Source organism: Mastacembelus armatus, chromosome 6, assembly GCF_900324485.2.
Source record: "Mastacembelus armatus chromosome 6, fMasArm1.2, whole genome shotgun sequence".
Taxonomy (NCBI): domain Eukaryota; kingdom Metazoa; phylum Chordata; class Actinopteri; order Synbranchiformes; family Mastacembelidae; genus Mastacembelus; species Mastacembelus armatus.
The window spans coordinates 758,717-772,172 of NC_046638.1; the positions used below are offsets into that span (position 1 = coordinate 758,717).

The 13,456-nt window shown below is 47.9% G+C and overlaps 2 protein-coding genes across 2 annotated transcripts; both read right to left on the reverse strand.

Annotated features, from left to right (window-relative positions):
* Positions 1-84: 84 nt before the first annotated feature.
* On the reverse strand, positions 85-3,727 carry hsd17b2 (hydroxysteroid (17-beta) dehydrogenase 2). Its single transcript, XM_026310917.1, has 5 exons — positions 3,137-3,727; positions 2,395-2,607; positions 2,112-2,297; positions 1,281-1,418; positions 85-556 (listed from the first exon to the last, which is right to left on the reverse strand). The coding sequence occupies exons 1-5, from the start codon at positions 3,378-3,380 to the stop codon at positions 219-221; spliced, it is 1,119 nt and encodes a 372-aa protein (XP_026166702.1). The 5' UTR covers positions 3,381-3,727; the 3' UTR covers positions 85-218.
* Positions 3,728-3,919: 192 nt separating this feature from the next.
* gpia (glucose-6-phosphate isomerase a) lies at positions 3,920-13,330 on the reverse strand. Its single transcript, XM_026310906.2, has 18 exons — positions 13,098-13,330; positions 11,507-11,597; positions 10,729-10,797; positions 9,834-9,953; positions 9,674-9,757; positions 9,257-9,403; positions 8,968-9,039; positions 8,794-8,838; positions 8,621-8,674; positions 8,355-8,415; positions 7,423-7,466; positions 6,894-7,046; positions 6,303-6,432; positions 6,127-6,203; positions 5,096-5,224; positions 4,823-4,898; positions 4,565-4,631; positions 3,920-4,247 (listed from the first exon to the last, which is right to left on the reverse strand). The coding sequence occupies exons 1-18, from the start codon at positions 13,214-13,216 to the stop codon at positions 4,124-4,126; spliced, it is 1,662 nt and encodes a 553-aa protein (XP_026166691.1). The 5' UTR covers positions 13,217-13,330; the 3' UTR covers positions 3,920-4,123.
* Between the last annotated feature and the right edge of the window lie 126 nt (positions 13,331-13,456).

The window sequence follows — 13,456 nt, forward strand, 5'->3', positions numbered from 1 at the left end:
GTTACTGCAGTAACTCTCTCCCCTTCTGTCTGTAGCTGTCAGTCATGACCACGTGCTGCTAAAACAAGACAACAGTCCTCAAACTCTCTCTGAAAGTGATTTATTAGAAACGGTCAGGACTTTACTGTGACACACGGGTCCTGGGAAGTTCATACTGAAAAGAACAGAAGGAACTAAACGTACAGCCTGACCATGGAGCCTGTATTGGAAGTATCTTCTCAGCTCCTCTTGAGTCCTGCCGGCTCACGGTCGGTGTACTGGGGAAGCCTCCTCACGATGGAGTCGAACACGGCGGTGGGGCAGCAGCGGTGAAGGAAGGGCAGCATCCAGCTCATCTGTCCGGGGGTGTACAGAGGCCTGGGGTGGACCGCCAGCAGAGCGTGACACATGTCGTCCACCACAGGAGACACATCCTCCGGTAACTGTTGGGACGTTTTGGCCAGACAGCTGGCGAGAGACGAGATGTACGCCTCCCCATAATCCTCTCTGGTTTCAGGGGAAACCGTTGCGAGGACCTCTTGTCTGTAGCGACCGATGTCAGTGTTGGCAAAGATATCTGAGAGGAAAGAGCATGTTCTGTTTAACATTTGTGCTCCCATGATGCACTTGACTAAATGACCACAGGTCCGTAATAGTAGTAATAATAATAGTAATAGTACTTCTGGTCCTCATGACAATGATAATACTGTTAATAATAGTAATAATAGAAATAGTACTTCTAGTAGAAATGGTAATATTTAGACTACGAGGTGCAGAACAACAAAAACAATAATTATTCTGACACAAACTGTGTTTGACCTTAAAACTGTTGTTGGACAAAAAGTTAAAAATTCAAAACTGTGAAAGATGCACTTTCTTTTTTCATGAACAAATGAGTCCACATCCCGGAGGTTCCTGCTGTTCCCATCAGACCTGCTGTTTGATGTCAGGGACATGGACCAGGTGTGAACCCCCTGAGCTCCTAAACTGCCCCCATGCACAGACTGAACTGACATGTGAAGAACAACAACATCATCTGTGCTCAGTTTCCTCCAAAGCTGCTGGGTTCCCATATGTTCCTTCCAGTTTGGCTCCATCAGGAGCTTCTCCATAAATGTCCAACCAATGTGAAGCGTCCTGGTCTCTCCACTGCCCCCCCTCCTCCATGTTGATGTTTCCCACACTGAATGATGACGACAGGTGACGTGTGCAGACGAAGGAGTAACTCTCTGTCTTTGTTTTGTATCTGAGCTAATAAAACCTGGATGTGATTGTCAGTGATTCAGTAAAACCAGACCTACTTGTCCTGAAGCCTGAAGGTTGGATTAAAGCCACTCTGACACCCCACGCAGACATCTCCATCCTCAGCACGGTGGAGAACCTGGTCAGAGCTGCCTTCGATGCTCCGTATGCCGCAAACATGGGCACTGGCACCTCGCCTGCAGCAGAAACCACCACTGTGATAAAACACTGTCACATGAATAAAACCAGAGTGAACGCTGCTCTGACTTAGAAAAGTTGTAGTGGGGGCTGCTACAGTTGGTCACGTGATGTTGGAGAAGCTAAAGGTTTAATGCACAGAGCTGCCAAAGAAACGTGAACAAACAAAGTAACATCCATCATCTAGACCCCCTTAGTCCTAACCAGGGTCCCAGGGACCTGCTGGAGCCTATCCCAGCTCTCTCTGGGTGAAAGGCAGGGGTCCACCCTGGACAGGTCCCCAGTCCATCACAGGGCCACATAGAGACAAACAACCTCACACACTCACACTCACTCCTATGGGCAATTTAGAGTCACCAATCAACCTGACATACATGTTTTTGGACTGTGGGAGGAAACCAGAAAACCTGGAGAAAACCCACACAAGCACAGGGAGAACATGCAGACTCCACACAGAAAGGCCCCTGATGGGTTTCAGACCAGGAACCTTCTTGCTGTGAGGCAACAGTGCTGACCACTAATCCATAGTGCTGCCCTATAGAGTAGCATAAAAATTCAGACACTACAATGTTTTAAACAGACTCTGCTTAGAAATGAGAAACTAACTAATCCACCTAAAGTCCTGTGTTTGCAGCCATTTCTAAGTCATCGCTTGTGAACGTGGTCTGGTTCTACCAGAGTCTGGTGACTACCTGCCAGGCTGGACACGTTGACGATGCGTCCTTTGGACCTCCTCAGCAGGGGCAGGAACACCTGACACATGTTCACAGCAGCCAGGAAGTTCACCTCCAGACAGAGCCTGTACACTGAGATCAGATGGAGCTCAGCATCCACAGGACAGTGGAGGATCCCAGCGTTATTCACCAGACCCCACAAACCTGCAGGGACCCAGAGGACCAACAAACAACAATCTAACAACAAATCATTTTATTGAGAGGTCCTGGTACTTAGAAGCAGTTCAGCACGGGGACGTACCTGTGGCTCCGACCTGGCTGCTGACGTGCAGCCGAACCCTCTCTACCTGGGCGCCGTCGGTCACATCGAGCTGCAGGACCTGCAGGTTTTCACAGCCCCGCTCTCTCAGCTGCTGAGCTCCAGCTCCGTTCACATCCAGAACCCCAGCAAACACCTTCACCCCCCTGTCACTGAGCAGCTTGGCCAGGCTGTGGCCGAAACCCGAATCACAACCTGAGACAGGAGAAAAACTGGACGTTCAGCAAAGAAGAGCAGGTTGACCTGTGTGGGCTCACTCCACAGTGGGTGGGACAGAATCATTCCTGTTAGCAAACACCCCCTTCACACAGCAGGAGGTCCTGACAACCACCAAAAACTGAAGCTTCATGAAGACACGTTACAGCAGGACTGTTGAACTGGGTTGTATTCACTTACAGCGTTTCCTGTCAATATCTGAATTATTGTGCTGAAGAATGAGGAGCATCCGGACTGACCTGCTCTTATTTCTACCTGTGCAGGTTCAGGTGAGCTGCAGCTGATAGTTACCTGAGTGTAAACTAGGCGCTTTGTTAAAATCGGACCCGCAGTCTGAACCTTCGTTGGAATGTCCTCTTCATGATCGGTGAAGCAGATCACAACACCAGAGTCATCAGACCTGATTTTCCTGTAGCTTTAGTTTAAAAAGTGTATTAGTTTGATTGAAAAACTAATCTCATCATAGTTCTCACTTTAACCTGGTTTATGTGTGTGTGTACTCTCTGACCTGTGACCAGGACTGCCCTCCCTGGCCCTGGCAGCAGCTTCTGGCTCCTCTCAGTTCCACAGATCAGAGTGAGGCAGCAGGTGAGGACGACACCAACATAAACACCTGGACAAGCTATAAAATACAGAGAGGCTCCTATGAGGGTCCCAAGGCCCCAGAACCAGTATCCAGAGCTGCGTTTCCACAGCAGCGTGACCGTGAAGATGGCCGCGGTCACCACACAGACCCAGGAACAGGTCTCCATCTTCAGCTGGTTAAACAGGAAACAGCTTGAACGTCAGTGTCATCGGGGACACCTCCACACCTCCACACCTACCAACAGAGTATTTCCACTGGAACCTGTTGGTCTCGCAGGAGGAAGAGCACGTTAGTCACCTACCACAGCAACATTTGACTGGGTGGAGTCATTCCTGGGCGGCACAGTCAGTACTTCACTTTCAGCAAGACGCAGCAGTTTGAGCCTTTTACTGCAGTTTTCATGTACTTTCCCTTTTATAGACAGATAAGACTTTATGGGAGAACAGAGAAAGATACACTAGAGTAAAATATATAAACACACCCAAGTGCACAATAATAATCCTACATTCCAAAGGTTACTGCAGTAAAAGTCCAAAAGTACCATCATCCAAGTGTAAAGTAAAAGTCGTCACCATAAACGCAGTAAAAATGTAGAGCAGTTCAAAGTAGTAGAGTTTAGGAACCTTCATGTGGGTCATGAAGATTAACTGACTTTAACCTGCACATTTCACATCTATCGTCTGTACAATCAAAACAAGACTCGGATCCAGTGACAGACAGGACTTTTATTTTGACGAAGGTGCTGACTATGTTGGGGTGGGGGGGGCAGCAGGAGCATGTCCTGTGAGAAAAGTGAAACACGTCACATTAACTCAGACCAACAGTCATAAAGTGCTCGTTGCACAGGTCACATGATTCAGCCGACGAGAGAGGACAACACTGAGCAGCAGGAGGAAGCGGAGGGCGGGTTCAGGCGAAGTTCTTCTTCAGGAAGTTGATGAGGCCGTTGGTGGACGAGTCGTGGGACGTCACCTCAGAGTCGTCCTTCAGCTCGGGCTCGATCTTCTTCGCCAGCTGCTTCCCCAGCTCCACACTGTGAACGGGAGTAAGGCCCAGTGGTCAGACATTCACTTAATGACAGTTCTTGTGATTTGGGCCTCAGCTGTTTAAAATCAAAGCAGCACAGAATAAAAAAAAAACTATATTTATACAACTGAAAATCAAGAACAAGTTATTACTAGAAAAATATTCAGAACATCAGTTTTTGATGAACATGTTTGTCAGTTTTAAATTAATTTCCATTTTTAAAGACCTAACTCTCTTCATCGCTGAGCACACTGCCCCATGGGAGGAAGCCCATGAGGTGCGGCTGAAAGTTGCAGTAATCCAGTAAGTGGACGGATCACTCACCCCCACTGATCGTAGCTGTTGATGTCCCACATGACGCCCTGCACAAAGATCTTGTGCTCATACATGGCTGAAAAAGAAGAAACAAATCAGTGACAGAACTTGTTTCTGTTTCAGCCCCAGTGATGTAGAAAACTTTGTCATCTCCATGTGTCTAAGGCAGCTCAGCCTGGATTCAGCCTCTACAACATCTGTTTACATGTGTGCTGGTCTTCATACCAACTCTTCTGACTGTGGACTGCAGGTGTTCCCAGTACTTACCGACCAGAGCTCCCAGTATGAACGGGGTCAGTTTCTTGAAAACGATGGAGTTGCTCGGCTTGTTTCCTTGGAAAACCTTAGGATGAGAAGGACCAGGAGTCACAGTGAGTCTGAGCTGTGCCGAGTCAGTCCAGTCTCAGAGTGGACTACTAAAATCAGCAGTAGTTTGTGATGAACGTTTAAATAAAATCCAGTTTTCCTGTACGAGCAGCAGGAACAGTACGACACCATCTCTGCTGCCGCCAATGAAAACAAAACATGACAGTGTTTTACTTTGTGAGGCAGCAGCTTCTCCAGGGCGTCTCCTTTCATGCCGCCGGCCTCCAGCTCTTTACGGGCCTCGTCTGGAGTTTTGCCCTTCATCAGAGCTTCTGTCTGGGCCAAGAAATTTGCCACCAGGATCTGAACACAGAGGATCCAGAAACCACGTCAGCACAACATGACTGTGGCCCAATAGTTCGCCTGCAGATCTTCACTTTAATCAGAGCTGGACCGCAGTTAGTTTGGTAAGTGAACGCATCGGCACTCAGATTGGCCACAGTATGTAAGAGTAAGTGAACACATCGTGATTCAAATTCACTCCAGTGTGTACAACAGTAATTTCTGCATGACAACAGCAAGTGAAGGCATCTCTCAGTGACATGAAGGATGATACATTCACTTACTCAAAGCTGGTACACCAACAGTAAGTGAATGCATCACGGCTAACTTGCAGTAACCTCAGTGTACAACGGTAAGTGAATGCACCACGGCTAACTTGCAGCAGCCTCAGTGTGTACAACTGTAAGTGAATGCACCACGGCTAACTTGCAGCAGCCTCAGTGTGTACAACTGTAAGTGAATGCACCACGGCTAACTTGCAGCAGCCTCAGTGTGTACAACTGTAAGTGAATGCACCACGGCTAACTTGCAGTAGCCTCAGTGTGTACAAGGGTAAATGAATGCACCACGGCTAACTTGCAGCAGCCTCAGTGTGTACAACGGTAAGTGAATGCACCACGGCTAACTTGCAGCAGCCTCAGTGTGTACAACGGTAAGTGAATGCACCACGGCTAACTTGCAGCAGCCTCAGTGTGTACAACTGTAAGTGAATGCACCACGGCTAACTTGCAGCAGCCTCAGTGTGTACAACTGTAAGTGAATGCACCACGGCTAACTTGCAGCAGCCTCAGTGTGTACAACTGTAAGTGAATGCACCACGGCTAACTTGCAGCAGCCTCAGTGTGTACAACGGTAAGTGAATGCCACCAGGAAGTGCTGGTTCATCTGGGCGGTTCACGAAGTCTGAGTGAGGTGGGCGTTACCTTGTGGTGGAGGTTGTCTCTGATTGGATGCTGAGACTGAGCTGGAATGAGGAAGTCGGCAGGAATCATTCGGGTCCCTGCAGAGGACAGAACATGAAACTGCTGCTTCAGTCATCAGAACTAAAGATGAACTCTGAAGATGAGGTGATGAGGTGTTGGGGTGTGGCGTGCGTGACCTTGGTGGATGAGCTGGTAGAAGGCGTGCTGCCCGTTGGTCCCCGGCTCGCCCCACACGATTGGTCCAGTGTGATAGTTGACACGAGTGCCGTCTTTGGTGATGTACTTCCCGTTGGACTCCATGTCGCCCTGAGGACCAGACAGACACCGGCAGGTTTTACTGATTTCCTTTGCACTGAGAGCTGCTTTTTAAAAATGCTCAGACATGCTCAGTTAGCAGGCAGGCCCGTTTCCAAAGACAAAACACAACCGCCTGAATCAGACGCAAATAATAAACAAGGCTCATGAATCAAATGACGACTTTATGGGACGATTCAGTAACAATGACGATCTGTAGCTGAAATTAAAACATTTCTGACTTCAGTGGCTCATTATCAAAAAATAAATCAAATCACATAAGACACTGATGCACCAGGTTCAACAAAAACCACCAGAATCATTCATCAAACATAAAACACTGTGGCTCTTCATGTGTCTGAAACCACAATATTTGTCGGATGAATCCAACTTGTCTCGTGTTTCACCTGAGCCAAAAGACAAAGACCAAGTGTTTCATTGTTCTGGGTAGAAGCGTCTCCTGTCCCACTGACCTGCTGGAAGTAGGCAGCGAAGCGGTGCATGTACTGGTCGTAGGGCAGCAGGGCGTGAGTCTCGGCCTGGAAGAAGTTGACGTACCAGACGCCCAGAATAGCCAGCAGGACGGGCACGTTCTTCTCCAGGGGGGCGCTGCAGAAATGCTGGTCCTGCAGAGAGGAGGGGGGGCTGTTAGTGACGAAACGTGAGAAGAGCTGGAACAGACGAACAGGGAGGACACGTTTTCTACTTCGGTGCTTTTTTCTTTTTCACTGGGGTTTTTGTTCTATTTGTTTTCAGCTACAAGTTAAATATTAAGCATTGGTCATATCTGTGTAAATATCTTATTTCACTGTGTAATCACAACCTGCACCACATTCACACAGATGAAGTTACAGAAAACTAAATATTTGGGTCTGTTTGCTGGCCGGATTCCACTTTTTGTTCTCGGGTGCAGACGTGAAGCAACACGACCTCAGCTGTGTCACACAGCAGGCTCATAAAACTATCGAACTTATGAAACACACAGAAATATGTTTCTCCTACCATCCAGTGAGCTCCGGCCAGAAGCTGCTCAAAGTTTTCAAAGCCTGGAACAGAAAAGGACACGCAGGTCATGTACACAACAAAGCTGTGATAGAAAGAGACGGGTAAAACTAGGGTTTATGAAAACTTCCAACGTGAAACAAGAATCACAAGAAAATAGATTTTAAAACAAAATGTATTAATAGAATTTATTATTTATCTTTGTCAGAAACGTTTGTTGCAATCTACAGCTCCATCACCTGAATTTCCCTTTGGGGATGAATCAAGTTGATCTCATGACACTTTGATAGACGTGAACAGGAAGTATGATGTTTCTATGGGTGCACTTTATGGAGGGACACCAGAGCTGATGAGACCCCCAGGAAGTGGAAGTCTCACTGAAACTAAAATGTGTGTTTCTGACAACGAGGACCAATCGGTCTCTAAGAGTGTAGAGTATCTTCATATGTGCCAAGATCTGTGTGTGTGCACTGCAGCTCTGACAAACAATAGTGTTAACACCCGCACACACCTGGCACCTCACAAGGCATGCCCCCCCCCCGGTGAGGTGTCGTACAGTTTGCATGAGACCTCGTGTTTGGATCTGTGGTATTTCGAAACATAACTCGCTCAAGTCACACAGGAAGATGCTGAAAACACTTCACTGATGTGCTGCACACAGTTATTTCAAAATAAAAGCAGAACATTTCTTTCAGCATAAAGTAACCACAGCTGAGAGTGAGGCCGAGTGCCAACTGTTCAGTCTGTTCAACGTCAGCTGCACATTCACACAGACAAAACAGATTTTAGATAATATCCAAATAAGAACAGTGGAAAAGTCAGTGTTTTAGTTAAGACGCTTTGACTTTTTCTCAAACTTGTTGTGCATCATTAATCAATGATCAATAATCAATACCCAGCTGTGGCTAAAGAACCAGTCCCGGCAGACGTACCTATGTGCAGAGCGATGGACAGGCCGATGGCGGACCACAGTGAGTAACGCCCTCCAACCCACTGAAACATGACATCACACAGTCACTCAGCCAATCAGAGCGCAGGCAACACAGCAGCTCGTCAGAATAACAGTGAGGAGTGTGAACAACAGCAGCTCCAGCTGTGAGCTCCTCAGTCCCTGCTTTGTATTAGTTTGCACTTCAGTGGCTCAGGTTTAACAAGCAGGTTTAGATTATTAATGATGACGGTAACGTGTCAGACTCACATCCCAGAACTCGAACATGTTCGTTGGGTCGATGCCAAAGTCCTTCACCTTGGCCTGGAGAGCAGAGAAACACAGATTATTTCATCAACAACAGATCTCTGGACTCCTTTGTGCTGGGATTAATCGTGTTACTGTGAAGTAAAACACTTTGAGGGAGGATTTTAAAAACTTACAGAGTTGGTGGAAAGAGCCACGAAGTGTTTGGCTACGGCAGATTTCTGTGGAGGACAGGAAACATGAGGATGACTGAGACGTGAGGAGACAGCTGTGCTCTGCCCTGCAGCATCTTTATATATACACTCTGTCAGCAAACACACAGATCTGTCATTGGAAAGGAATGGACTCACATCCTTGGCTGTCTGGAGGAACCACTCTCTGGCAGACTCTGCGTTGGTGATCGTCTCCTGGGTGGTGAACGTCTACATTAAAAGGTCAGACGAGATAAAGTGAGTCCAGAAGCAAAGATGAGTCGAACGCATCGACTGTCCTCAGTGAAATCACAACTCAAACACGAGATAGATGTTAAAATCGTTTTATATGAGGTCACGTCTGCAGAAAAGAGAACCGCCTCCGTGCAGGGATGTATTTTTAAGGTCTGGGTGAGGGATGGGGGTTTGGGTATGTGTGACCCTTCACCTTGGAGGCGATTATGAAGAGAGTGGTCTCTGCGTTGAGCTGGGCAAGGGTCTTGGCTAGATGAGTCCCGTCAATGTTGGAGACAAACCAAACGTTTGGTCCCCCAGCTGAGTAGGGCTTTAGAGCCTCCGTCACCATCAGAGGGCCCTGAACGCAACACAGAGGTACAGTAAACCAATATCACTGGTTTTTGGAAACAGACAGGCCTGCCATTGTTGGTGAGGAAGAACCATGTGAGCCAGGTCTGCTGGGTTTTTAATAGTCTTTGGACAACAATGGAGGTCTACGGCACAGACCCATAAGCTGAACCAGCTGCTACCAGGCTACTACATCCAAGACTCAAAAGTCCATGTCTCCAGCTCTGTGCAGGAACACTGGGGTTACTGTGACACTAAATCAGAGGAGTCTGTCACTCACCAGGTCGGAGCCTCCGATGCCGATGTTCACCACGTCAGTGATGGTTTTTCCAGTGAAGCCTTTCCACTCACCGCTGCGAACTTTCTGTAAATGGCACAAACGTTGATGAGCTTCCTGTCACTGTGGTGACAAAAACCTTGAAAGGGGGACACCAACACACCTGGCAGAAGGCCTTCATCTTGTCCAGCACCCTGTTGACCTCTGGCATCACATCTTTACCGTCGACGTGGATGGGCTTGTTGGAGCGATTACGCAGAGCAATGTGGAGCACAGCACGACCCTACACACACACACAGACAAGTTTAACAACCTATTAAATGTTCTGTCATTTTATTTGTTTAGCCTTTGTTTACACATGTTGGGTGTTTACATCCTGTTTACTGTGTTCACAGTGAAGTCACTAAACAGGAGTCAGACAAGATGAAGCATCAGTGAATCGAGCAGGAAGAGAAAGTGATGAGATCATTGATTCTTTCCCAAACAAAAACACCCCTAAAAAAATGGAATTGAACACATTTAATGTGTTGAACTCATCAACCTGACATGTAGAATAAATGACAATCAAGAAAATGGCCAATGATTATTTCCTAAATAATCTGTAGCTGAGTTATTTACTACTAAACATAAATATTTAATAGTTTTATAGATAATAATTGATGTATTTAATAAATGCAGCTAAAATTAAATCTCTATGAATCAATGTGTGTGTGTGTGTAAACTGCAAAGTCACCGAGGATGCTGTTACACAACACCACTGCATCCTGACCAGGAGAGGGAGGTTCCCTCAATGACTGAGCGAGCAAGCGAGCACGCACGTACATGCACACACGCGCGCGCACACGCGCGCACACACACTTACACACACTTACACACACTTACACACACTTACACACACTTACACACACTTACACACACTTACACACACACACACACACTTTCTGGGAAATGGAACAAATCTGCTCCACACCAAAATGGAAACTTGACTACCAGACAGCTCTCACTGAATGACTTATGTCTGGGTCTTTTTACTCTGACCGTGAAAGGGACCTCGGTACCTCGGTGAAGTTGATCTTCTCCCCAGAGAACATCTTGTCTCTGGCCTCCTCCACGCCCCTCGACTTGGCCTGTGCACGAGGAGAATAAACGTTACACATTCAGCATCACATCTGATGATTATTACAACAGCATGGGGCAAACTTCACGTCTGCAGCGACCCTCCTCTTCAGTCTGACGAGGAAGTGGAGGTTTTTGTGTCCACACACCTGCAGATGTTAACATGACACTTGGCTTTCAAAATAAAGTGTCGAAATCTTCCTGTTTCACTGTTTCCTTGAGCAACAGTGTTAAGAGCAGGGCTCGTGTTTATCAGGTGTCAGAGCAGACTCTTTGCAGACAAAATCATTTGTTTCTGTTTAACTATCTGAGCTGAAACGTAGTTGAGCTGCAGCCCCCACTGTCCCACAGAGCTCTGCCCCCACTAATCTGAAACGAATGAATGTTTCAGGTGATTAAAGGAATGGGGAAAAAAACGAGATATTACTCCAGTTAGGTGAGACTTCCTGCTCTGACACGCTGATAAACACCGACCCAGACCTCACCTGTGGCTGCACCTTCACCTGCAGTAAAGCAGCAGTTTGCAGCTGGCTAACATCTGTCAGTTCACACAGAGACGGTGGATGGAAGAGAAGCTGACACTGAACATGAGCTGAGGGGATTATGGCTGATCAGAGCAGACGGCTACAGCCACAGAACAGACAGTGTGTCCTTTTGTTGTTTCACAATAAAACACCGCTATCAGCCAGAGTCCAGAGTGTGTGTGTGTGTGTATTTTACCAGGGCGAGCAGCATGGCCATGACCTCCGGGTTGATGAGGTTCTTGGAGTAGTCCAGCAGGATTTCTCCATCGTCGGTCTCCAGAATCGTGCTGTGACAGAGACACATTTAGCCAAATAAAGAGCTGAAATCATTTTTCATGCAAAACATCTTCAGTCCATCTTCTGCTCAACAGGTTAAACATGCGTCTCCTTCCCCAGGTGGAAAAACCCAGACCACGGTGATTAGAAAGGAAATGGGTTATTCGGCCCCACAGATCCAAGATACAGATCCAAGATTCAGATCCAAGATTCAGATCCAAGATTCAGATCCAAGATTCAGATCCAAGATTCAGATCCGCCCCTTGTTCCGCCCTGCGCTGTTTTTATGCCCAACACTTTGAATTTGCTGCTGTGCCGCAGCGCACGTACACACACAGACACGCTGCCCCTCGTTCCGCGACCGACTCACGGTACCGGACCCACGGTCACAGCATTACAGACTCACGGTACCGGACCCACGGTCACAGCATTACAGACTCACGGTACCGGACTCATCGTCCAGTGTGAATTTCACGTTAACCACGTGGTGTAGTTTTGACAGGAAGCAGCTTCCATTACCGGACAGGGTCATGGACCAACAGGTTGGGTCTGAGCACCACGCGCGTCCAGAACCCGACTTTCTGCTGCAGGTGGACCCGGTTCATGAAGTTAAACTCACATTTACTCAGAAACAAAAGCGTCTGAACAGGTTTGATCCAAATTAGCCAAACGCCACGTCTATATTAGGCATCAAACATCAAATCAAACCCAAACTGTTTGAAATCGAGGGTTGAAGGTGGAAACGAATCCGGATTAAACTGATTTAGGTGCAAAAACGATCGCAGGGCGCAGCTAATTGCTGAGGCTAACGTTAGCATTAGCGTTTATGAGTAAATATAAGCGGACAAGCTAAACAACAGCTGCTCTTTTTATCCTCAGCTTCTTCATCGAGTCTCATGAATCTGTCATTGAAACAACAAATCAACATTTAAACCATCTTCGTCTCTAAAGCGCTAAAGTCACGTTCCGCTGTCCGATAATGGATGCCTTGACATTAGCATAGCGGCTAACATAAGTTAGCTGATTTAATTAGCTGTCAGTTGGAGGCTCGTCGCTTGTTGTGGCACGTTTGAGACGTACAGGTGAGTAGTTTCACCTGACAGGTGAGAGATGGTCTCACCTTTACAGATGGGGACATTTCCAATGAGGAAACTACAGCGGATAAGTACCGACCACCAGCGATGACCTTCAGACCGCGGGGATGCTCACGGAGCTAGCCCGGTGTGGAAGAGTCCGACCGAGGAAAACGCACGAAACTCGGGAATAAAAGTCCAGGTGTCTAAATGTGTGACACCTGTGGGTGTGACGGTGGGTGTCCTGAAGGCCAGACGGGCTGTCACGGCCCAGGCTGAAGTGCAACAGGCCCCCATTCATTCCCCATCGTTAACGCTACAGTTCCACGGCCCAGGTGTTAGTCAGACCCACGGTCCCGAGGCTTTCCCCCCAGGTGTTCGTCAGACCCACGGTCCCGAGGCTTTCCCCCCAGGTGTTAGTCCGGTTCTGCTCCTCACCTGAATTTGCTGAACCTGTCCTTCTCGCCGTCGAACATCTCTCGCATGTTGAGACTTCCGGCGTTGGCCTGGTACCACCGCTCCAGCCTCTTGTAGTTCGGGTCGTTGGTCAGAGCCATGGTGGTGCTGGTCGGTGTTCGGTGTTGCTGATACTGGCAGGGTCCCGGTGTGACGCCAAGCTCCGCGGCGGTAGACTAGTGTCGGTGCGGGGCTGCGGAGGAGCAGATGGAGCCGCCTGCACCAATGGCAGCCGAGGCCTGGCCCCGCCCACTGCACTGACCCCGCCCACAGCCTGCGAGCACTGGGTTTGACCCAGAATTATCCACATCAATACCTGAGTTCATGGAATCCCGCTCCCA

Excerpts from the sequence above, each read along its gene's own strand:
- hsd17b2 (XM_026310917.1), bottom strand. The coding sequence starts at position 3,380 with ATGGAGACCTGTTCCTGGGTCTGTGTGGTGACCGCGGCCATCTTCACG. Across the intron at positions 2,608-3,136 it reads GAGGGCAGTCCTGGTCACAG|GTTGTGATTCGGGTTTCGGC; the intron begins GTCAGAGAGTAC and ends CTCCTGTCTCAG. Across the intron at positions 1,419-2,111 it reads CAACGTGTCCAGCCTGGCAG|GCGAGGTGCCAGTGCCCATG; the intron begins GTAGTCACCAGA and ends TTTCTGCTGCAG.
- gpia (XM_026310906.2), bottom strand. The coding sequence starts at position 13,216 with ATGGCTCTGACCAACGACCCGAACTACAAGAGGCTGGAGCGGTGGTAC. Across the intron at positions 6,204-6,302 it reads CTACCAGCTCATCCACCAAG|GGACCCGAATGATTCCTGCC; the intron begins GTCACGCACGCC and ends TGTCCTCTGCAG. Across the intron at positions 4,248-4,564 it reads AACAGCTACGATCAGTGGGG|TGTGGAGCTGGGGAAGCAGC; the intron begins GTGAGTGATCCG and ends TCCCGTTCACAG.